This window comes from Alnus glutinosa, chromosome 4 (genome assembly GCF_958979055.1).
Source record: "Alnus glutinosa chromosome 4, dhAlnGlut1.1, whole genome shotgun sequence".
In the NCBI taxonomy this organism is placed as follows: Eukaryota; Viridiplantae; Streptophyta; class Magnoliopsida; order Fagales; family Betulaceae; genus Alnus; species Alnus glutinosa.
In genome coordinates this window covers 7,472,578-7,496,252 of record NC_084889.1, presented here as the reverse complement: position 1 = coordinate 7,496,252, position 23,675 = coordinate 7,472,578, and the positions used below count along the sequence as shown (strand labels likewise).

The window sequence follows — 23,675 nt, the reverse complement described above, 5'->3', positions numbered from 1 at the left end:
TTTTAATATAATTTTCCGGGTGATTAGGAGCTTAACACAATATAGTTAACTAATTGAGTAATACTAGAAACTGTGTTTTTATCTTATATTGTTGATGTGTAAATTCCAACTCACCATTGGATCAGTTCTTGTAAAAATAAATAAAAATAAAATAGAGTAATGCACATACCACATAGACATAGGGGTGTATATATATGCGGATGCATATGTAATTATTTACAATATTTGTAGCCGCATCCGCAAAATGTGTGTATCACTTTAGATATCCGCATAATGTTTTTACTCATCGCATTCACGCGGTTATTAAATGCAGTTATTATTCGCTATCTACATATTATGTAATTGGCATTTTGAGCCTATTTTAGTCTTTTCGACATTCGTTAAGTCTCTATTAAGGTATATTTTAAACAATATTGAAAAGTGTTTTAGGCTTGTTTTAATTTTTTTAAATCCTAATCGTTTGAAAATATATTAATTTCACATTATTTTTGCCTTTTGCCCAAGTATTACATAAGAATAAAAACATAGCGAACCAAACTAATGTGAACATAACTTCATTTTGATATTAAACACTAAAACGACGTCGTTTTGATGAATTTATATATATATAACCACATCCGCATTCACATGTGTGGATAACGGATAGTGGATAGTAAATAGCGGATAGTTGCTGATAGTGAATACGGACATTTAATATATGCCCCGCATGTACACCCCTATCACATACACATCTTACAAATATCTAACAAAGCTGACTGGACAATGTCTAGTAGCCCTTAAATTAGCTATTGTTAAAAAATTCAATGGCTATTAGATCAACCTTATCACATCAACTTTATAGAATATTTGTGATATGTTTATCTGGCATGAAGCATTACTAAAAATATATATATATTATATTTACAAATTGATTAGGATTTTTTGTTTTTAATCTTTTATTTTTTTGAAACAAAGAGAAACTTTCATTGTAATATGAGACCCAAAGGGCCAGAAGCAATAATTAGGGGTACAAAGACTCCTAAAAACAAAGTCCAAGACTGAACCCTGACTTGGGGAGCAGCTGCTTGAGCAAATGAACAAACAATACAAACCTCTCTTTACACATGAGTTCCACTAAAGGAGATAAGAGAGTACAAATTTTAATCTAAAAATAGTTATTACGGTTAAATTTGGATCTAAAATCTACCATGGCAAGCTGCAAGAGTAACAACATAACCCAAACTTAACAAACTAGAACAATAACAAAACAACACTGGTCGGCTAAAATGAACACAGGGAGTCGCCAGTAATGACGCGTGTATACCACGCCCCCGCACCCAAAGACCGCCCACCATCAGGACAACCACGAAAACTCTCGCGAACTGCCAACCACAAACTGAAAGAGATGATGGAGCCAACACGTGCCTGCAAGTGAGGAGCGCTTGCTTGCACGTGCACACCACGCTCCATTGTACGGACAGCCGGGGAAAACACGCCTAGGTGAGATAGAGGTGGGGGACGACGATGAACACTCTGAATAGGCGCGTGACATGCAAATATTAATAGGGAATCATAGATTTGGCTTCAAAAACAATTGACATGTAAACCAAGCCAAAATACTTTCCTTCCATTGGGGGCCGTTGGCATCTAACCCAAATCAACCCACCAATAGATTGAAACCCTTAACCTTCCAAATCCTCAAAGAATTGGAGAAAATTACATTTCACCTCTTGGCTTCATAGAGCGACACCGAGAGGGAAGAAACAACAACAACTCACTGCTTAGTGCTGGCGCGGGGTTGAAACAATAAAGACAAAAAGTATAAACAAATCGAATAAACAAATAGGGGGTTGGGGGACAAGCCCCCTCCTCCCTCAAACCAAACAACGAAGAGAAAACCCTAACGGCTAAGGTTTCTCAAGAGCACAAGGAAATTAATTATGTACCACTAAAATTGATTAAGATTGTCCAATCAATAATGTGAAATAAAAATTGGTATAATATATCATTGCTTTAACCCATTACTCTAAGCTTAAACAATTACAATAGAAGATGTTGGACAAATGACCAAGATTCATGATATATTGCTTCCAATCAAAGCAATTCAAATTTATTCATATATATCAAAAGGGACAGTAAATGGATAAGAGGACCGGTTGCAATCAACGTGACTACGTGAGTTTGCTTTTTCCTTTCTTTTCTTTTTGGGTTTCTAAGCGAACATGAGGTATACTTTTGTTATCTGCACGTGTCTAGAAAAGGAAATAGATAAATAAATGGTAACGCCTGCGAAAAACAAGGACAAAACTTAAAATAATAAAGGGCTCGTTTGAATGTATGTTTTTTTAAAAAATTATTTAAAATTGTTAATATTGAAAGAATTTATATTTTGGATGATTTAAAAAATATAAGACAATTTTTTTAAAAAAAAAATAGATAAAATCTTAATAAAATTTAAATTTATAAAACAGTAATTAAAAAATAAAAATCACCCAAACATGCCCCAGAATGAAAAATACCTATACATGTGGAAAGGTACTGGCCACGCAACAACAAATGCCATGAATTTCGGAGCTTATCTCTAGAGAGATTTGATTAGCTTAATTAACTGTATTCATGATAATCCAATGTGATTGAATTAGTAATGAATATTCAACAAATTTTGGTAAAAAACACTTAAGTAATTAAAATAAAATTGGTATCTTAGATGCTCAATTACATAATTTAAATAATAACAGATTCCATGTAAAAAAACAAAAGTATCATTTTAGATGTAAACCATGACTAGGAAACATTTAGCCAAAAAATGGGCAAATGGCAACCCCGACTGCTGAGAATTGAGAGCCACGAAAAAAAAAAAAAAAAAAAACAATTTCGGGAAGAAATATGTATAAATATATAGATATAATCTTTTGTTATCTTAAGACTCAACTAAATATATAGATATAATCTTTTGCTGACGTCTAGCAGTGCTCTGGTGATTTTTCCTCTTCGAGTAAGAACCTGTTTTGAGCGTGATAATGGAGGAGGGGAGCCTTCCGCTTCCCTCATCCCCAGTAGGTTGTTTTAGGTCTTGTTCATATATAAGTTTCATTTTCTCTCTTTGGGTGTGGTTGGTAACTACTGAGGTGAAGTGGATGTGTTTTATCTCATCCTTTTCCGAGATGGAGTCCTGGTTTTTTCACTTGGTAGGGTGTAATGGCGGACGTTTTTCTCTCGATTCGTGGTGCCTGGTGTCTGATTTTTAGTAGGAGTTTGTGATTTGCCGCTAGATTTGCCGGGGACACAATCGTGAGAAGAATTGCACTAGTTCAAGTTTTGGGTTTCTTCCATGGGTTTTTCGGCTTGATAGTGTTGATTTCGTATAGGAGGCTTTGATCCGCCGCTGCTGGTATGGTTGGCCATGCCGGAGACGAAATAGCTCAGTTTTTTTTTTTTTTTTTTTTTTGTGGTAGTTTTTCAGCAGTGGGGGCCTAGAGTTTTCCTCTGGAACAGTGGTTTAGGGGAACGAGGATTGGTGGTTTTTCGGCGGTTTTGTTTTTCACCAGTTATCTCGCCATTGGGGCAACTTGAGGCAATTAATTTGGACCGATAGTGCTTGATTGAGGGCCTTTTTTTTGGGTGCAGTTAGGAGCGTTTTTCAGGGACCGTTTCCAGATTTTTCTGGAGTCTCAGTAGGTGCTTCCAACTGTTTGCACAAAAAGGGGAAGTGGGAGTAATGGTCCGGCCATTGCATTTAATTGTAGTTTTTTTATTTTTTGTTTGTGTCTTGTTGTTTTTCCCCTTAGTCTTTTGAGCTAACGGTGGAGTTGTTGTCCCCTTAGTGTTGATTCGGTGGGGTTGGTTGTTGGTGTTGGTTCTTTTGGCAGTGTACTCTGTGCTGATCAACGTAGTCATTGCTTTTTGCCTAGAATGTGCGACGGACTCCCTCTAAAGAAAATGATTATGCCATCGTAGAGGCATCATTCTGTTTGGTTATGTTTTTTAATTTGTAGCATTTCTGTCTGTAATGGTCTGAGTCTTTTGGCTCAGGTGGGGTATTCACCTGGTTGGGGGTGTCTTGTGTACATCTATATGGTGGTTTGTTTTATACCTTCTTTGATCAATGAAAGATTTTATATTTCCTTCCAAAAAAAAAAGTAAAAGTAAAAGTTGTCACGTATTTGAGAAATGTTAAAGTATCTACTGTGATCCTTCTTAGGTTTTTTTGTGCTAACTTAGCACCCTTCTTTTAATAAAAATAAATAAATATTAATAATAAAAAAATTACAGTTTCTCTTTTTATTCTTTTTTTCTTATATGTCATGTTAGTACAAAATAACCAAAAAGAACCAGATTAGATAATCTACCATTTATATATATATATATATATATATATATATATATATATATATATATATATATATATATATATACACACCTACGCGGCTATGCATGGGGACAACATTTGGCATTGTACTATTTATTTATATTTTTGAGATTTTAAAATATTATTTTTCATTCCAACACTCCTTCCCCCTCCCCCAGAAAAACAGAAAAGAATCTTTTAATAAAGAGAAATGATTCTTACACTCATTTCTCACAACAGCCGCACAACAACCTAGGTGGAAAGACACTTTTTTAATTTTTAATTTTTTCGTTTCTTTTTGTTGCTTGAAAGCCGGTTGGAGGGAAATGATATTTCATTTCCCCTCCAACGCAGGCCCCCCCCCCCCCCCCCGCGCTCTCTCTCTCTCTGAAAACTCTGCGCCGTACAGTCCCCACGTCTGGTCTGTCTTCGCCGGCTTTTCTCTCGGCGGCCGGCCTCCTCCGTCGTCCGGCGTCCGTCTCCAGCAGATTTCCTCTCTCATCTGGTCGTCTCTCCACCGGCTTCTCTCTCGGCGGTCGGCCTCCTCCGTCGTCCGGCGGCCCTCTCCGGTAGATTTCCTCTCTCTCTCAGGTAGGTCTCCTCTCCGATAGATTTCCTCTATCTCTCCGGCTCTACATCGTCTGTAGCTCACTCGCCGGAAGTTCCCGTCCCTCTCGGCGGTCGACCTCCTCCGTCGTCCAGCGTCCCTCTCCGACGGATCTGTCTCTGGCCGGCGACACTAAAAAAACAGGTTTCTCTCTCTCTCTCTCTGGCCGGGTCTGTTGCTACAATATAAAAGGGGTGAAATTTTTTTTTTGGCTGCTTCACACAGTGGAATGCCGATTTTTTTTTTTTTTTTTTTTTTTTTTTTTTTTTTTTTTTATGCCAGAAATTATTTTTTGTTGGTTTATGATTAGCTTCTCTAATCTTCTTTGGGTGTACCTTTTCATGGAACTTGCAAGGGTCGGGTGGTGTTTCTATAAGGGAAGCAACGGAGGGGTCATTCAGTGATTTCGTCAAACACTTCGTATACTGGTGAGCTCCTATCCAAAGTGGAGTCATTTTTCAATAACAATCCTTTTCCTTTTTACAAACTAAGTCCACGACAGGGCCCTATCATTAAGATTTTGGATTTAAGTGGTTTTTTTTCACTACTGTTTTGTATTCAATTTTTTGGTTCAATCGTCTTTGTCAGTAGACATAACCTTATTGGTTTTCTCCAATAAGACAACAAATTTGTACACTTCTCTTTCATTTCGTGAACATGTATATAACGGGATTATATATATATATATATATGTTTTTGAGATAAAATAGTCTAGTCTAGTGGTTTTACATCTGTAAGAAATTATTTGTCTTGAGTTGCCATGAAAAGACTAAAGATGGTTTACTTTTCTTGTATGTTTTGTAGTATTGTTCTAATGATGTAATGATGTGTTCATCTTGTTCGCTTCCAATATATGTTTTCTGTGAGATGGTGGACATTTTAAGTGTTCCCAACAAGATGGTGGACATTTTAAAGATTTTCATGAAATTCTTTAAAGCAGGCAGCTGTACCTCTGTGTACGAAGAGCTGGCAATCTTTGTCCTACTCCACTTCTACCATCTACAAAACTATCAATTTCGAAGCCCTTTTTTATATCTATAGATATCTATATATATGTATAATATATGCTAATTAAACAATACAAGTTCATATCATTCATCAAAAACAAATAGGGCAAGGATTCCTAGTCTTTTTGAAGCCCTTAAAAATGTACACTAACTGTAAAATTTCTTTCACAACCACCAATGCTAGTTAATTCTCAAACTATGATTCAGTTAGTGTCGGTTTCGTTTAATAGAGATAGATATGACTTTTCTAATTAAAGCTAATCTCAACTACACTATCTCTATATTATCCTACACTGACCTTTCCTAATGCAGAAAAAAAAAAGAAAAAAAGAAAAAAAAGAGAGCATATAATCCACAACAATGACATATCTAAAATGGTTTGGATTTGCATTGGCTACTTGAGTTGTATTGTTTTTCCTCTATGATTAAGATGTTATATTCCTATGAATAGAACCTGTAATAATCTTCATATATTATAAACACTTGAGGCTCCTTAAGAACCAATGTCTAACAAATCAACTTTAGTTTCCTGTCCCATTTGGCCGGAAATTCAATCAAAACTGTTGAAATGGTGGGCAGAGTTCTTGTGAATCACTCCAAGAATTAATCCAAAATCATGTGTTTCAATTTAGAAGATTTTGAACAGGTTGCGACAATATGGCATCGGCTACATTGTCTTGGGTGGCATCTGCTGTGTTGTTTTGAATGTATAGCTTAATAGTTTTGCCTTTGTTTTGTAGAGGTTGTAGTTTTGGTTTCTTGTTGAAACTGAGATTCCAGTGTTTACTGGAGAGTTGTATTGACTTTGTTTGGTTAATGAAGCTTTAATTCATCCAAAAAAAAAAAAAAAAAAAAATCTTCTGCTGGATATTTTTGTCATGCTTTACAATATGTAGTTTTGTTTGGTTGTTTGCCTAGAGACAATCTCTGGTTGTAAGGTATTTTGCTTAGGGTTGTTTCCCTTTGTATTGTAGATTCTTTTGTCAATTTATAGATCTACTTATTCTTTCAAAAAAAAATATGTTTTAACATTTTCATCCATATGCTCTTGGGAAGTATAATTATTCGTTAAGCCCAGGCAAAGCAAGATTTGATGCTGAATGTATGTATATTTGTACAGTTTTGGTGCACATGTATATTTGATGTACTTCTTGATGGGCATTTTGATGTATATTTGCCTTTGTGGGAGGTATTTTCTTAACTCTTTCAATGGTTGCAGTTTTTATGACTTGCGTTTTGTTTGGACACTTAGATGTACTAGTGCTTTGTCCAATATTGCACATCTACTGGATCCCAGAAAAAGAAGATAAGGGATGCTAAAGACGTGTATCGTTCATTGTTTAAGGAGAAATGAGAAATTTCAGGCAACAAGTTCACTGTTGACCTCCACTTCTGTGAAATCTCGTCTTACAGGGAGTTCTACTCGGACTATGAGAGTCCATTCATGAAAGTGGTATTTAATTGAAAGAAGTCTCCTTATTCTACAAAAAGAAGTCGTGCAGCAGCTCCTCGGAAAATTGATGATTGATTCAATTATATTAGTAGTAGTTTTCTTATGGATTTCGATAAGTGGATCTTTATTTAAAGATGTAGTGCTCCAATTATCCATTGTTATGAAATTTGCATTCTAAAATATTTCTTGATTTGTGATTACTCTACTACCAGTTCTGTTTCTGGTGTGATGCCAATATCACTTCTTTGCTTTTTTTGTTGGTCCATTATGAATTGATTTACTGGTGCTGCGTCATGAGAACTTCAATAACACTTGTATAAGTTATCAAAGCTCGAATGTGCTATGAAATCCACCAAAAGAAAATTACAATTTCATTAACACGGATCTATCAGCTAGCAAATGCCTCATTAACAGAAACAATCTTCAAATTAAAGCCATTGCAAATATGTGGAACTCAACTCTTCACGGGATGTATCTAGGAAGCTAATTCCAGAAAAAGAAAAATGTAAAATAAAAGAAGCCAAATTTGACTAGGTACTATTAATCAAAATAACATATTTCATATATAGCTAAGATGGTATATACATGTAGCTGTTTGCTCAAAAATTACATGCCCATTCCTTAACTTCAATACTCTCTCCCTGGCTACCATATAAGATAATGCCAAAAATATAAAAGGCATCTCTCAAATAGCTACAAAATTGTTGATCCAGTGAAAGATTCATGATCTACATCATTTATAGTTGCCTCTGGGGTGGGATCAGTAGAAACATCGAAATAGGGAGGTATGAAAACAATGTCATCCCAAATCGAAGTAGAACTCTCCTACAAAACATTACACTATTAATTTTGCTTTAGGAGTCAATGTAACAAAAGAGGCAAATAAGCAAGCAATCTTTAAAACTTAAACCAAAACCATCTTTTGGCCAACCGACTAGATGATGCAATCCCCTTGAGTACCACCTCCAGAACAGCAACCTACAAGATAAAATGAAATTAGTCTATATATTATGCAATAACACAAAAGTAAAATTAACTCAAACAATAGTATATACGAAAATTTAATACGATTAAAACAAAATCGTATCAGTAAGGAATTTTGATAAACCAACATTCAATCATTGAAAGAACCCAAATCAAACCCACATGCAGGTCAGGCTGGAAAACAAAACCAAAGCCAATTCCCCCATCAAACTGAAAACAAGAATTTAAATCATGAGACCAAAGAATTTTTGCCAATTCAATTTTTCTAAAAACAAAGAATTCATGCCATAACAACTTGGCCAAGCAACAGAGAACAACAAACATCAGAAACAAAAATAATCCCACCGATCTTCTAATCATTTAAACATCCCAACAAATATAGAATTAAGCAACTTTGTTTACAACAGAACTTTGTTGTTAAACATAAATGTTGGAGTTCTGCTATTAACAAGATATGTCCTAACCATCATATCCAGCCACGGATGAAATGTTGTATACAAGATCAAAATGACTAATTTTTTAGTTTTCTTTTAACTTTCTTCAGGTAAGCCATAGCTAAATGCACAATTCAAATTAGCAAAGCTTAAAGCATCTTTCCATGAATATCCTTAAAAGTAAGAGCATCAAACATCTGCATATATCATAATCAACCAAATGAAATTTATAGCTCACAAAAAGTACAACCAGGAATTCACAAAATCCAAAAAGTAATTACCTTTTACAAAAACATTTTCCAAATTTTAAACCAATGATTACTAGGCCAATAAACCATAAAGGAAAGTCCACAAATTTCTTCTCCTTATGTCAAACACCACCAGGATAAAATTCAACTCGTCAACTAGAAACCAACGAGAGCCACTGGAAACTGCCGCATCTTGCGGCCAAACTCCACAAAAAAAAAGAAAGAAAAGAAAAACAGAGTGCAGAGAGCATATGTGAAGGTGAATCTGTACATCCAGTCATAAATAAGCAACAAGCAATGCAAAAATAAACCAAATGAGGGTGGATTATGATTGTATTAAGTAATGAAAACACCATCCAACAAATCCGGCTGGAGAGAGAGAACCTTTTTTTTTTGCGTCGCCGGAGACAGATCCGGCTGCCAAATCTGTCGGAGATGGAACGCCAGACGACAGAGGAGGTCGACTGCCTAGAGAGAAGTCGCCGAGAGGGACGGGGACAACCGGCGAGTGAGCGAGCGGGAGAGAGAGAGGGGTGGCGGCGGCGGTTTCGGCGGAGGAGAACTCCGGTGAAGCGGCGCCGACAAGGAGACGATGGAGAAATGAAACGGCCGGCCAAAGAGAAACAAGGACGGCCGTTTCAATGAAAGAGAGAGAGAAAGAGAGAGCGAGTGCGCCAGAGACAGATCCGGTCGCCAAATCCGCCGGAGATATGAAACGGCCGGCCACAAAGAGAGAAGGACAGTCATTTTAGAGAGAGAGAGAATGTGTGCGCTGGAGATAGAGAGAGCCGTTTCAAAGAGAGAGAAGCTACGAGTTGGAGGGGAAATGAAATTCCCCTCCAACCTAGTTTTCAGATCCAAAATAAATGAAAAAAGAAAAAAAATATATTAAAACACCATTACAGAGGAGGAGTATTCCGATGAAGCGGCGCTGGCTAGGGGACGACCAGACGGCTCCCTGTACGGACGTTGCAGAGAGAGAGTGAGAGAGAGGGGCTGCGTTGGAGGAAATTTCCCCTCCAACCGGTTTTCAACCAAAACAAAAAGAAACAAAAAATAAAAAAATAAAAAATAAAAAAGTGCCTTTTCACGTAGGCTGTTGTGCGGCTGTCGTGAGAAATGAGTGTAAGAATCATTTCTCTTTAATAAAACATCTCACATTTGTCGGTTAATTGAAGCCTTATCATTTAAAAAAGAAAAACGTTAGCCTAAAAAAGCCTCACCGGCTAGGCTTGGCAATTTTTGACACGACCCGCAAACCCGACACGAAAAAACAGGGTTTGGGTTTAGCTTTATCGGGTTCGGGTCATAATCGGGTCAACCCGATTATGACCCGATTGTTATGTTATGTTATTTTTTTTTTTTTTTTTTTTTTTTTCAAATGTCACTTTTGGTCCAACTGTCCAAGGCAAAACGCCAAAAGTCTTACCCGGATCACTTTACGGTAGTCTTTACCCGCAATCCGCATCACTTTACTTTTTCACTTCACCTGTTAACCGTCTTCACACCTCACGCGGTCACGGCTCCCTTCCTTGGCTCCTTTCAAGTTTCACCATTTCAATCTTCCACCATCACTTTTCTTTTCACTTCACTGTCTTGACTCTTCACAGGCACAGCCGTACAGCCGCATAGCTTCACCTTCGAATAGGACTTACTCACGGGTTCACACTCATGGCTTCACCCGGCCTTCACTTCTGGGTTCACTGCTCACACTCACGGCTTCATGCCGTCTGACTCGGTCTGAGGTTCAACGAATCAGCGGCTCAGACGCTCAATGCTGTGAACACGGTTGGTCATGCGATCTGGGTTTGAAAAACTTGGGATCCCTAGATTTGGCACTTGTTGGCTTGAACACGGTTTCTCGTGCGATCTGGGCTTGGAAACCAGGGCCGGATTGTGTTGTTTGGTAACTTTGGGTCTTTTCTCCTGTGATTGCAGTGTGGATTGGGATTTGGGAACTGGGGTTGTGCTGTTGTGGGGTGGGCACGAGTTCGTGTCGTGTAACCCGGCTCACAATTGGGTCGTGTTCGGGTTACAAGTTTTGACCCGATTAATAATCGGGTCGGGTTCGTGTTGAACCCGAATATGTGATCGGGTCAGTCAGGTCGACACGAACCCGACCCGCAAACCCGAATTGCCAACTCTATCACCGGCCCATTTCGAGACTTTTTTATTATTATTATTATTATTATTATTATTATTAAAAGAAAGCAATATCCAAGGAGGGACGTCGGTGACTTTGGCTCCTTAAAAAAAGCAAGGGGGGTGTCTCTAATTTTTTATTTTTTTATATAGTTGTGTCTATGGCATTACACCTACTTCGATTTTATTATTATTATTATCTATTAAATACATGTTGAAATGGCAAAACAGATTGCGTGTTCTGCCCAATTGCAGAACCTTCACGTCAAAAATGACGTGGGATTGGCGGTGATACGTCCTCCCATTTCTGAATGAGAGAGTGAGAGTTGGATCCCTAAGTTTTGGGATCATGCAATCGTCCATGCTTTCGTAGGAGAAGCAACGTGGTATTTAGTCGTGGCCGAATCCTTCACAAAAATTATACAGGAGTGAATTCATGACTAGAAGAAGCTTTGAAGAAGGCTGTTTCTTAATTTGCAACAACAAAAAGTTTTAGTCCTAACACAAGACTAGAAGAAGCTTTGAAGAAGGCTGTTTCTTAATTTGCAACAACAAAAAGTTTTAGTCCTAAACAAAAATCACACAATCCAGTTAAATTGGGCAAAAATGTTTGACAAAAAGTATATAGTCTTGGGAGTGAATCAATGCATTATTTGTATTGTTAGTAAAAGGAATAGTTACTCACTTACTCGTGTGTACAAATTTTTTTTTTTTTGAAACAGAGAAGAAACAAATCTTCATTGCAAAGACTACCAAATACATCATGATCCCAACAAAGGATCTAGGGAAAAGACTTCTCCCTAACAATAAGATCTTGAATACAAGAAGGGAAGTCTGATCTCCAGCAGACATTAAGATTTTTCAACACAATTAACTTGCACAGTCATTCAACGGCTACAAATTAAATATTCCATAATTGTGTATAAATTTTCAAATAGGTAAATTTAAGCAAAATATTAAAATAGAAGAATAATTTAGCGGAAGCAAAGAAAATAGAAGACATAAGATTTGGGTTTGTTCAATCTTAGAGGCCTACATCTACCACTAGTCTTAGGGCCACATCTTTATTATATTGAAATGTGTGAGTGTGCATTTGTATTAGAGCATTCCTAGTAGCCTCACCAAATTTTACTCACCAAAATAGTTAAAAATTACTTTTTTCTATTCTGGTGAGCTACTTTATTAAAATTCTCCCATCAGCCTCACCATTTTAACTAGTCAATATTCACTATTCCATTTAAATAATAATTTTTCAGATTTTTTTTATTATTTCTCTATTTAATATTTTTACAAAGAATCATTCATATCCATAAAATAAGGACATTATCGTGTGTGAGAGATGTGAGAAGAAAATGAGAGAAAAAATGAAAAAAGTGTGCTGATCGTGTAAGAGAGAAAGGTAAAACAAAATTTGGTGAATGAGTTGGTGAGTGAATATTACTCATCAGAATTAGTGAGTAATTTCACTCATCAAAACTTTTTGGTTAAAATGGTGAGGCTGCAGGGAGTGGTTTTTTAGTGTTTTCATCAAATTGGCTCACCAAAATAACTAAAAAGCTATTTTGATGAGGCTACTAGGAATGCTCAATATATGGTATTTATAAATAAATTAAATTGTCGTAAACAAGCTAGGCAAGATAGACCAAATAAGGAATAGAATTGATGATAGATCTATAAGGAAATTAAATCAAGGCTTGATATCCTTTCAAAAAAAAAAAAAGGCTTGATATGAAAATTACTTTAACATTTCCCCTTAAACTTACTATGGAGACTTTTTTTTTTTTTTTTTTTTTTTTTTTAATAATAAGTATTTCCAAAGAAATTGCAAAAGATGATAGCATATAAGAAATAGAAAATAAAAGCCTAATCTAGCCAGACAACAGGCACCTTTAGTAACTGAAAATGGACATAACTTGCGAATGCAGCCAATGAAAACCATCTCACTATGATGGGTAAAATTATCAAGGGAAAAAGAACCCATAAAGGCCAGTAAATATTTTTTTTTGGTCAACTAGACCTGGTAAGCCAAGAACTAAAATATGAGTGTGCATTTGACCATTTAAAACCATTGATGAAGCTGATAAGGATTATGTGAGGCGTGAATAAAAAGCTTGACATGAGCTCATATGGGATAGGATCTAGTGAAACACAAAAGAAAATCAGATCGTGAGATTGGGTGGAAGAGCTATTGTACACGGTAGTGACGACAATCGGGATACGAAGACGAATGACAGTCAGTGGATGGCAGCGGTGAAGACAGTCAAAGGAAGACGGTAGGAAGAATTCGGTGAGGAAAGGGCGGACAACAGCGATGACTGCCGAAGAACGGCAACTAGAATATGACAGTGATAATGCCCAGAGTCGGTGACAGCCGGAGGTGATCATGTCGAAGCTGAACATTGCCGGTGATGACGAATGGGGAACAATGATTGGGGGAAACCCGAAAAAAGGTGACTGGTGGTGGTCGGCAAACTAGTCGTGAAATGGGCCACTGAATAGGCCATGTTGTCTGGTCGAACCAGATATATAAACCGAATTCGACAACACGCATGTTGAACTTGTGGTGAGTGACGCGCGTGGAGGAACCACCAAAATTGTCGGTGGCGCGTGGAGAATTGAATGGCGCATGATAGCACATGGAACGTCTGTTGGTGTCGAGGCTTTCATTAGATTGATAGATTTATACCTTGAAAACATTATTTTGATTTCGTATTTTGACTATAGGAGGCGGTAGCAAATATTGTAAGTGGCGCGTGATGAACCAAATAGACTCCTAATTTTGGTCAAGTGCAAAGCTATCCTCAATGAAGCGTTTGGTACGTTGCTTTCGCAATGAAAGATACCAAAGAAACCCTTAAATGAGAAAACTTGCATAAACAGCAAAATGGGGATTATTAAAACTACTAAGAAAACAGTAGCTTTGATACCATTTTGAATTTTATATAAAATGTAGAAAGAGAGGATAGAAGATGTAAGATTTGGGCTGGTTTGGCCTTCGGATCTATTTGGATTTGCGATTTAAAAAAGTACGATTTAAAATAACAATTTTAAAATGTGCGAGTTGAAAAAGTGATTTTTAAAAATTGCAAATTAGTATTTAAAATTTTGCATTTAAAAAAAATCATTTTACATGCGATTTGAAAAAATAGATTTTTCTGCGTTTTTAAATCGCAATTTTTAAAAATGCTGTTCCCAAACGATTATGTTCAACGATTTGGTTTAAAATCACACTTATTGTCTACGAAATCACACTTATTATCAAACTTTAGCTACCGCTTATAAAGGACATATGGGCTTCATTTTTATTATATTGAATTGCATGTGCCTAATTGTATAAACATGTATGGTATTTATAGAAAAATTAAACCGCAGTAAAGAAGGCAAGATTGACCGAATAAGGTAAGGAATTGACGACAGACATGTAAAGGAATTAAATAAAAGTTTGATATGAAAATTAATGTAACATGAAAATCTTAATTTAGGAAATAGGGTAATGATTCACCACCACTCAAATATATTACTTTTTACCATTTTGCCTATGTGGCAAAGTGGTCCCCTACCTTATTTTATTCTTAAAACTCAAAGAGCAATGATTCCCTCCACTACTTTTTGAGTTTTTTTGTGAAAAGTTGTATGTTTTGGTAGTATTGAATCATTACTCGAACTTAAAAGGTAATGGAGGACCGCTTTGCCACATAGGCATGGTGATGAAAAGTGGTCTCTATGGGGTGAATCATTACCCTAGGAAATATTAGGAAATGTTGTACTTAATTTATGTGTCAAATTTCGGTTGGTAAGTAATGGCTCGACCTCACTTTGCTGATTAATTATTTCAATTTACTAGGGTTGCTCATTAAATCATATTTACATTTTTAGAGGTAACAAAGAGTCCGGATATTATCCACGTACCCAAGCAAAATTTGAGGAGCTTGGAGCTTATCGAGGGATCGCTTATTTTGCGTAGAACTTTGGTTATGTTTTTAGGGAACCCTAGCTTTGTTGTAATGGACTGATTGACTATATATTTTGCTAAACTTTTAGAGATAGGTGTAATAGTGTAAGGGAAATGCTAAAAATATTACTATAGTGCACTACTCCAAGACACATTGGGGTGGGACTCATTGTTTGGGTCCCATCCCAATGTGTTTTAGGGTAGTGCACTTGTTGTACACTAGTAGTGCATGGATCATTCCCCAATAGTATAAAGGAAAAGTAGAAACACATTCACCCTCTCACATAGGTTGGACCCACACCATGTGAGAGGGTGAGTGTGCACTTGGTGCGTAGTGAGTGTATTTCTAACACCTCTCAATAGTGTAAATATTACGAAGTGACTGGCTGCCCACTCCTAACTAGTGAAAGGGGGCTGACCCTCACAGATAAGGACTACCACCCCTTTGAGAGGGCTAGGGCCTAAACCAGTCTTCTAATGAGGAGCGTCCCTCTCATCATATTAGGGACGACCTAGCTCACTAATGAGAGGCGGTGCCCCTACCGGATAAGGGATGACCGGCCACCTTTATCTCATTTTTTTTTAACAAAAATATAAAAATAAAAATAAAAATTGTGATTTAAAACAAATATGCCATGTGGTACGTGTAGTTGTCATATAATATGTCAAATGAGAGTTACATGACATTAATTAATTAACTTGACATGGCACATTGTTAACAAATTTTACGGCAGGTTCACAAAGGAAAATATTTGAAATCGAACGAGATCTACGTAGGGACTAAATTTTTAAAAGAAACAAAAACAAAAACAAAAAAACCAAGGCCACAACAGAGAATGTGATAGCCCCATGACCAAGGAAGCTGTGAGCCACGTACCCATCTAAGGGATGTTGGTAGCCTGCGAGGTCGGGGCCCTTTTTTCTTCTTCTTCTTCTACTTTTTTTTTTTTTTAAATAATATAAATGGTATAATTGTATTTTAATGTTATTTATTTTTATTATTATTATTATTTATAAGGAAAAATAGTATTAGATTTAAAATTTTGGTAAACTCAGACTTAAATTTATAATATTAAAAATTGAGATCTTTGTTGGTACAATATCTGATCGGTGACGAGTCTGCTCCAACTTTCGTTCTTTTAGTGGCTCAGCTCGATCTTTAGGTGGCTCGATCCCTCTAGGTGATTCGGACCCTCTATGGTGCTCGGATAACTTGCAAAACAACAAGGAAGCGTTGGGGGTTGACCCGCGATCCTCCCTCCAATTATTAAGTCAGGCCAGTAGTAGGTGAGAGCAAAAGTTGAAAAATTATCCCCCTTCAATACTTGGGGAGTCTAGTATTTATAAGCATCCTGGGGTAAGTGGAGGACACTGTGTCGAGAACAGTATCCTCCGAATTTTCAGGGAATCATCAACCATCACGATATGGAGTGAATAGTAATTCGGCACGAGGTGAACAGTAACACAGCATGGTGCTCAGACACCCAGTATGGTGCATAGTACTAATTCCTAGTCAAGTCTGTCAAGGTAGGTGTACCTTGTATTGCAAGTCTCGGTGTACCCAAACGTAAATGCCCAATTGGTTCTTCTCCCGCTCGGTCAGGTCATCTTCTATATACCCGATCGGGTACAACTTCCGCCCTGTCAGGTACAGCTTGATCCTGGGCCAACCTAGGCCTAGGGAATGACTATTCCCCTTCTTTCCTTAAGCTGGTCAGAGTGGGATTTATCCCCAACAATCTTAATGTGAAAATCACACAAAGCACAGAGATCTTAACATATTTGGCCTAAGATAAAAACTGCAACCAATTAAATTAAACCCACGTGAGCTAATGTCAAAGCTGAGAGCCCGAGACTTGGATCATATTTTGACAATTAATTATATGACCTTCCAATTAATTAGCAAAAAGAAAAGAAAAATGCAAGCTGAGCAGTTTACCCACGAAAGACCATAATCGGCTATATAAATATATCAAACCATGTAATCTAAAGGATAATGCTTTGTTCCATTTGAAGATGACAAGAGATAATTTTAATAATTCCATGGTTTTCATTTCTTTATATTTTATGAGGTAAGTGTTTGAAACATTCAATAAATTGATTAATTAAAAATTTAAAGACCAAGAGTGAGAAGCAACATGGGCAAAAAGGCTCTATAAATACTTGCAATTGCAAGCTTGAGATAACAGAAGTAAGGGCCGGGGGCCGGGAGATCTGAAGAACACAAGAGATCAGGCATTGACTTGAGTAAATAGTTGGCAAAATGGGATTAAAATGGATGAGTTTGATCTTAGGGTTTTTAGCAATCCAGTCTCTGGGTGGGCTTCTTTGCATGGCTAGAGGCGATGTCCTTCATTATGATTTTGTTGTAAGCACTTCTTTCCCTTTTTTTTTTTTTTTTTTGGATTAATATTTAGCTGTAATTTGCAAGCACTTCTTTTCTTTTCTTTTCTATTTTTTTATTTTTAACTTTATTGAGATTTGGTTGTAATTTGCTAGTGCTTTCTATTTTTTGTTAAGTTCCTCATGATAAGACCTCCCCAAAAAAAAAAAAATCTTACCTACTATAAAATCATTTAGAAATTAGTATTACAATCTATAATTGATGAACGGCAAATGAAAGGGCCTCTTAGTGACAATTGGACTTGACATGTCTTCTTCTTTTCTTTTCTTTTGGCATATAGATTAACCTTTTGATGTGTTTGGGTTGGTGTCATTGCAGCTAAAAGAAACAAATTTTACAAGGCTGTGCAGCACAAAGAGCATTCTGACTGTAAATGGCAGCTTTCCAGGACCAACGATTCAAGTTAACAGGGGAGATACAGTGTTCGTTAATGTCCACAACCAGGGCTTATATGGGGTCACCATTCACTGGTAATCTATCACTATCTCTATCCCCACTCATTTTTTATCCCCCTCTCTCTCCACATGGTTGACAATTTGACACGTTCGAATTAATTAATAATAAAAAAAAAAGTAAAAAAAAAAAAAACAAACACTTCCCACCGCCAACGGGTACGCACATGATTGTTTTCTCTTGTGCTTTTTTTTTTAAGTGTTTTTTTTTTACTTGACAGGCACGGAGTAAGACAACCGAGAAATCCATGGTCGGATGGGCCGGAGAACATTACCCAGTGCCCAATTCAACCGGGAACAAACTTCACATATGAGGTCATATTTAGTACAGAAGAAGGAACCCTTTGGTGGCATGCCCACAGCGACTGGTCACGTGCCACCGTTCACGGTGCTATTATTATTCTACCAACTCCGGCGACAACTTATCCATTTCCAAAGCCTTATGCACAAGAAACAATTGTACTCGGTATTCCAACGCATCAACTACTTCGATTCTATATATATATATTTAAAAAAAAAATACTCTACACCTTATTATTTATCTATTTTTTTTCGATCCCATATTTCTATTTGACTCATGACGATGCTTTTCTTTTTGGTTAAAGTATATAGTCCTTCAAAAGTTATCCAAAATTTAAGCCGTCCCATTAGTAAAACTTTCACGTGTCCAATGAGCTCTTTTGTCCTCCAAGAAGCTTCACTTTATGTTTATTTTTTTACTCTCATGCCGTCTACTGAAGTAACAGAATTAATAGCTAATTAGAGGGTCTTTTTTATTTTTTATTTTTTAATAATGTGACACAATTTCTAAAATAGAAAAAACTTTATCGGCAACGTACCTAGAAAAGGGGAAGTTATGCCAAGTATTAATTAATTAGCATGTTAATCTTTTCATTTTTGATGTATGCTGGACGTACAGGGGAATGGTATAAGGGAGATGTGATGGCGATAATCGACGATGCCCTCGCAACTGGTGGTGATCCAAATGTTTCAGATGCCTTCACTATCAACGGACAACCGGGAGACTTGTATAATTGTTCCAACGGTATGTTATACAAACAATATTTATTAGCTCTAAACTAATACATTCACCAAATCAACAAGGCTTTCATTTTCTGCCAAGTGCTGATAGGGGAATTATAATTTTTACTGCAAGTTTTTTATAAACTTACGTAGACGCAATTTATTTAATATTTACAACGTTTACAAATTGATATGACAATTTATATAAACTTAATTATCACATTAGCAAAATGTGATTGCCACATGATAGACCCAGTTTCATAAAATATGGACCACCATGTGAATTTGTTAGGGATTTGTAGTAAAAGCTGTAATACCCCAAATATTTTTTAAGAAAAACTTCACTTACAACCACTGATCTTTTACCACTTTTGCAATCATAAACTCAAACAATTTAAAAAGTTTCAATTTATGGTATCCATCTTTAAATTTTTTTTTTCAATTTCAACCATTTGTTAAAATTTTTAGTTAAATCCTATCAAAATTTTCAAAATACCCCTATTTTTTTTTAAGAAATTTTTTTTTTATGGATTTAGTTGTTGCTCAAAATTTAACAGAATTTGCAAAAAATACCTATGCCTGAATCTTTGAAAATTTTTCTAATTTTTTTTTAATAAAAAAAAAAAATAGTATTTTGAGAATTTGACAAAATTTAACGAAAAATTCTAACAGATGGTTAAAATTGAAAGAGTGATGAAAGATCAGGAATTGTAAGTGAAATTTTTCCTATTTTCTAATTTCTTTAAATATATATTATGCTAATTTCAAATAAAGATATCGGGTGGAGATAAATAGGAAAATTTAGGCAAAGATATTTTGCAAAATTAAGAATTAATGTTATATGTAACACGACAATTAATTTGATAATTCATGTTGCGCGCAGGGACAACATATCATTTAGCGGTGGAGTATGGCAATACCTATCTTCTTCGCATTATAAATGCCGTGATGAATGAAGAACAGTTCTTCGGGATTGCACAACACAATCTCACGGTTGTCGGGACAGATGGTGCATACATCAAGCCCATCACCACCAACTACATCATGATAACCCCAGGCCAAACAATGGATGTTCTGGTAACCATGAACCAGTCTCGCAGCCTCTATTACATTGCTTCAACTCCTTACGCCGAGAGCACCGTTCAGTTCGACCGCACCACAACTACAGCAATTCTCCAATACAACGGCAACTATACTCCGCCGTCATCAATTCCGTTTCCAACGCTTCCTAGTTATAATGACACAGATGCAGCTGGAAACTTCACCACTCGCTTAAGGGCCCTGGCAAGCAAAGAACACCCGGTCAACGTCCCGAAAAACATCACTACACGAATCTTCATAGCGGTTTCCGTAAACGAGTTGATCTGCCCTATTAATACATCGTGTTCGGGGCCTCACGGTAATCGCTTGTCTGCTAGCTTGAACAACATCAGTTTCGAGACCCCATCTATTGCTGTCCTGCAAGCATATTACAAGTAATTAATTTTTGGTTTTTATTTTTTGTTATAATTTTAAGATTTTTTTTTTTAAAATTTTTTTTTTAAGAAGGGTATTTTTTTTATCGGGGAGATATTGACAGTGTTTTGGTAGTTTATGGGAGAGATCGACACAATTGGTAGTTTGAAGGGAATATCGACAGTAGAGTGGTAGTTAGAAGGGTATATGCGCACTTTCATTTTTTTTTAAAAAAATAATAATAATAAAAATAAGAAAAAAAATTGTAGGATTATTTTAGAAATTTTGACAAGATTTAACAGAAAATCCTAACGGACGGGTAAAATTGAAAAAAATTTAAAGATGAATACATTAAATTGATACCGGTAATTAAGTGAAGTTTTTCTGATATGTTATATACTATATTTTGCTTAATGAAATTGTGTTTGATGCGTGCATGCAGTGGGTTGAATGGGGTTTTCGCTAGTGATTTCCCAAGTGTGCCGCCATATATTTTCAACTTCACAGGAGATGTAGGAAATAACACATTATACCCAAGCCAGGGAACAAAAGCGAAGTTGATAAAGTATGATGAAGCGGTTGAAATTGTGTTCCAAGGGACTAATGTCCTCGCCGCAGAGAATCATCCCATGCATCTGCATGGTTTTAGCTTCTACTTGGTCGGAAATGGGTCGGGAAATTTCAACAATGTGACTGACCCTCCGAATTATAATTTAATCGACCCACCGGAGGTTAATACCATCGGAGTTCGTAAGAATGGATGGGCTACTATCAGATTTTTTGCTGATAATCCCGGTATATATATATTTATTCTTTAGCTAATTTATTTATTTATTTTGCCACGAGCTATGAACTAGCTAACATGGTTAAGCTATGTATATATATATATAATTTTCAGGTGTATGGTTTATGCACTGTCATTTGGAAAGGCACGCAAGCTGGGGTATGGACACTGTGCTGATAGTGAGGAATGGACCTACTAATGCAACGAGCATCCGACCACCACCTGCCTATATGCCTCCTTGTTCAAAGGCCTAGATTAACCTGTAAATGTCTCGACAAAATAAATATGTTGTTTGAATAAAATAATGCAGTTATATCGTCATTAATTGATAATTGTGTACGTAGCGGTGTAGTTAAGTGAAGATTTAAAAATGTGTCCGCTGAGTTTGGTTAAAGCCATAGGCTAGAGTCGTCCTTGAGTAATTTAATTGGTTGGAAATCATGCCTCATAATGCGAAGGTCACTAGTTTGAATCTCTCACCCTTCTCTTGTGTGGACATGTAAAATTAAAAAAATAAATAAATAAATAAAATAAAAGAAAAGAAAAAAAAAAGGCCATAAGCTAGAGTCTAGTTATTGGCTGTGGTGGCATTCATACGATTGCTTTCCCTGTGCTTAATATAAGAAAATAAAAATACTAAATTTCCATCCGAAAAAACAATAATATATGTCCCTTTTTGTATGTTGATCACAAAATTCAAAAAAGATCGTCACATTACATTTTACATTTTCCCTCACTGCAAAAAAAAGACTAATTCTTGATGGTTTTTTTAAAATCCGTCAAGAATTAAATTTTTAATAACGCTTTTATGAAAAGCGTCAGGAATTAAAAAATTTACAAACGGTTTTCTAAAAATCGTCAGTAAAAAAAGAAATCACGACGGTTTCTTTTAAAATCGTCATGAAATTTGTTAATGATTTGGGACAAACCGTCTATAAATGTAAATTTTTTTAAACGGTTTGGAACAAATTTCACGAATTCCGATCGAAATTTGCTCTCCAACACATGTCAGTGGGTTATTATTGTACCTACAGAAAAACGTAAAGTACGCCTCCACCTTTTCTTGTTTTCCTCTTCTTTCTCTCCTTTTCTTCCATGCTTTTTTTCTTCTTCTTTCTCGTTCTTTTCTTTCCTTTTTGTAACGACCCACCTCCAATGACACAATATTGCCCGCTTTTGGCTCCCCCCAAACCAAACTTCCCAGGAGGTTACCATCTTGGTACTACTCTCGCAAAAGCACGCTAAACTGCAGAGTTTTGATAGGTTCATGCCCATTACGGCTTTAAAACGCATTGTGTCAAGAAGGGTGTGTTTATACATATAAGGACATCCACATTCTCAGGCGATGTGGGACGTCACAAGCACCCCCTCTTGGGACCTAGCGTCCCCGTTGGCGACTCTCGTGGGCTTGTGCACGCTCCTCCATCTCAGGCTGGGCAATAGCTTTGATACCATTTGTAACAACCCACCCCCAATGACGCAATATTGTCCACTTTTAGCTCCCCTCGAACCAGACTTCGCAGGAGGTTATCCATCCTTGTACTACTCTCGTAGAAGCAAGCTTAACTGCGGAGTTCTGATAGGTTCATTCTACCGTGTATTTATAGATATAAGCACATCCACATTCTCATGCGGACGTCACACTTTTCGTCCGTGCAAACGAGATAGGGAGATCAAAGAGACCGAGAGAGAGACCTACCCATGGAAGAGAGAGAAACAGAGAGCTTGAGGCAGACGTGCGGTAGGCTAGCCACCATTTGAGGTGGACGACGGTGCCTGGGCCAGTGGGTCACGGCCTAGCACCGGAGAAGCCAGGGAGCTTGGATTCTGACATTTTATCAGTACCCAAACAATAAATCCTTTCTCTTTTTTTTTTTTTTTTTTGGTTAAGTGAAATTCTTAGGTTTGATTTACATTTTGTGTTTGTTTTGGGTTTAGATTGTGATGATTCACGGCTGAAAGAATGGGTTGTGAAACTTTTTTGGATTGATTTGTGAAAGATTTTTAGAGAAACCGAATGGGCATTGTAACACACGGTAGAATGAAAAATCTCATCTGGGCCAAGTTTACGTTCGAGGCCGAAATCGGAGTGCTCGAGAAGGACGTCGGAGTGGCGGAGGCCTGGGCAGCAGACAACTAGCTTGTGGAGCGCGGCCCGTTTCGTGCCGAGACTATTTGTTTTGAAAACAAAAAGAAAAAAGTTCTAGGCGACTTTCCGCGATAAACTTAGGTAGGAGAGTCGACATCGATGGCGGGGGCATCAGATATTCAAATGTAAAAGAAGAAGAAGAAGATGACTCTGTAAAATCGCCGGACGAAAAGAAGACAGAACTGAGCTGAACTAAAAAAAATTATGGGCGACATTTCTCAAAAATGTCTTCGGCGAGGAATTATTAATGATAT

The 23,675-nt window shown here is 36.8% G+C and overlaps 1 protein-coding gene across 1 annotated transcript; it reads left to right on the top strand.

Annotated features, from left to right (window-relative positions):
- Nucleotides 1-17,337: 17,337 nt before the first annotated feature.
- Nucleotides 17,338-21,597, top strand: LOC133867110 (laccase-14-like). Its single transcript, XM_062303792.1, has 7 exons — nt 17,338-17,522; nt 17,877-18,028; nt 18,232-18,476; nt 18,930-19,055; nt 19,917-20,508; nt 20,931-21,283; nt 21,387-21,597. The coding sequence occupies exons 1-7, from the start codon at nt 17,418-17,420 to the stop codon at nt 21,524-21,526; spliced, it is 1,713 nt and encodes a 570-aa protein (XP_062159776.1). The 5' UTR covers nt 17,338-17,417; the 3' UTR covers nt 21,527-21,597.
- The last annotated feature ends 2,078 nt before the right edge of the window (nt 21,598-23,675 follow it).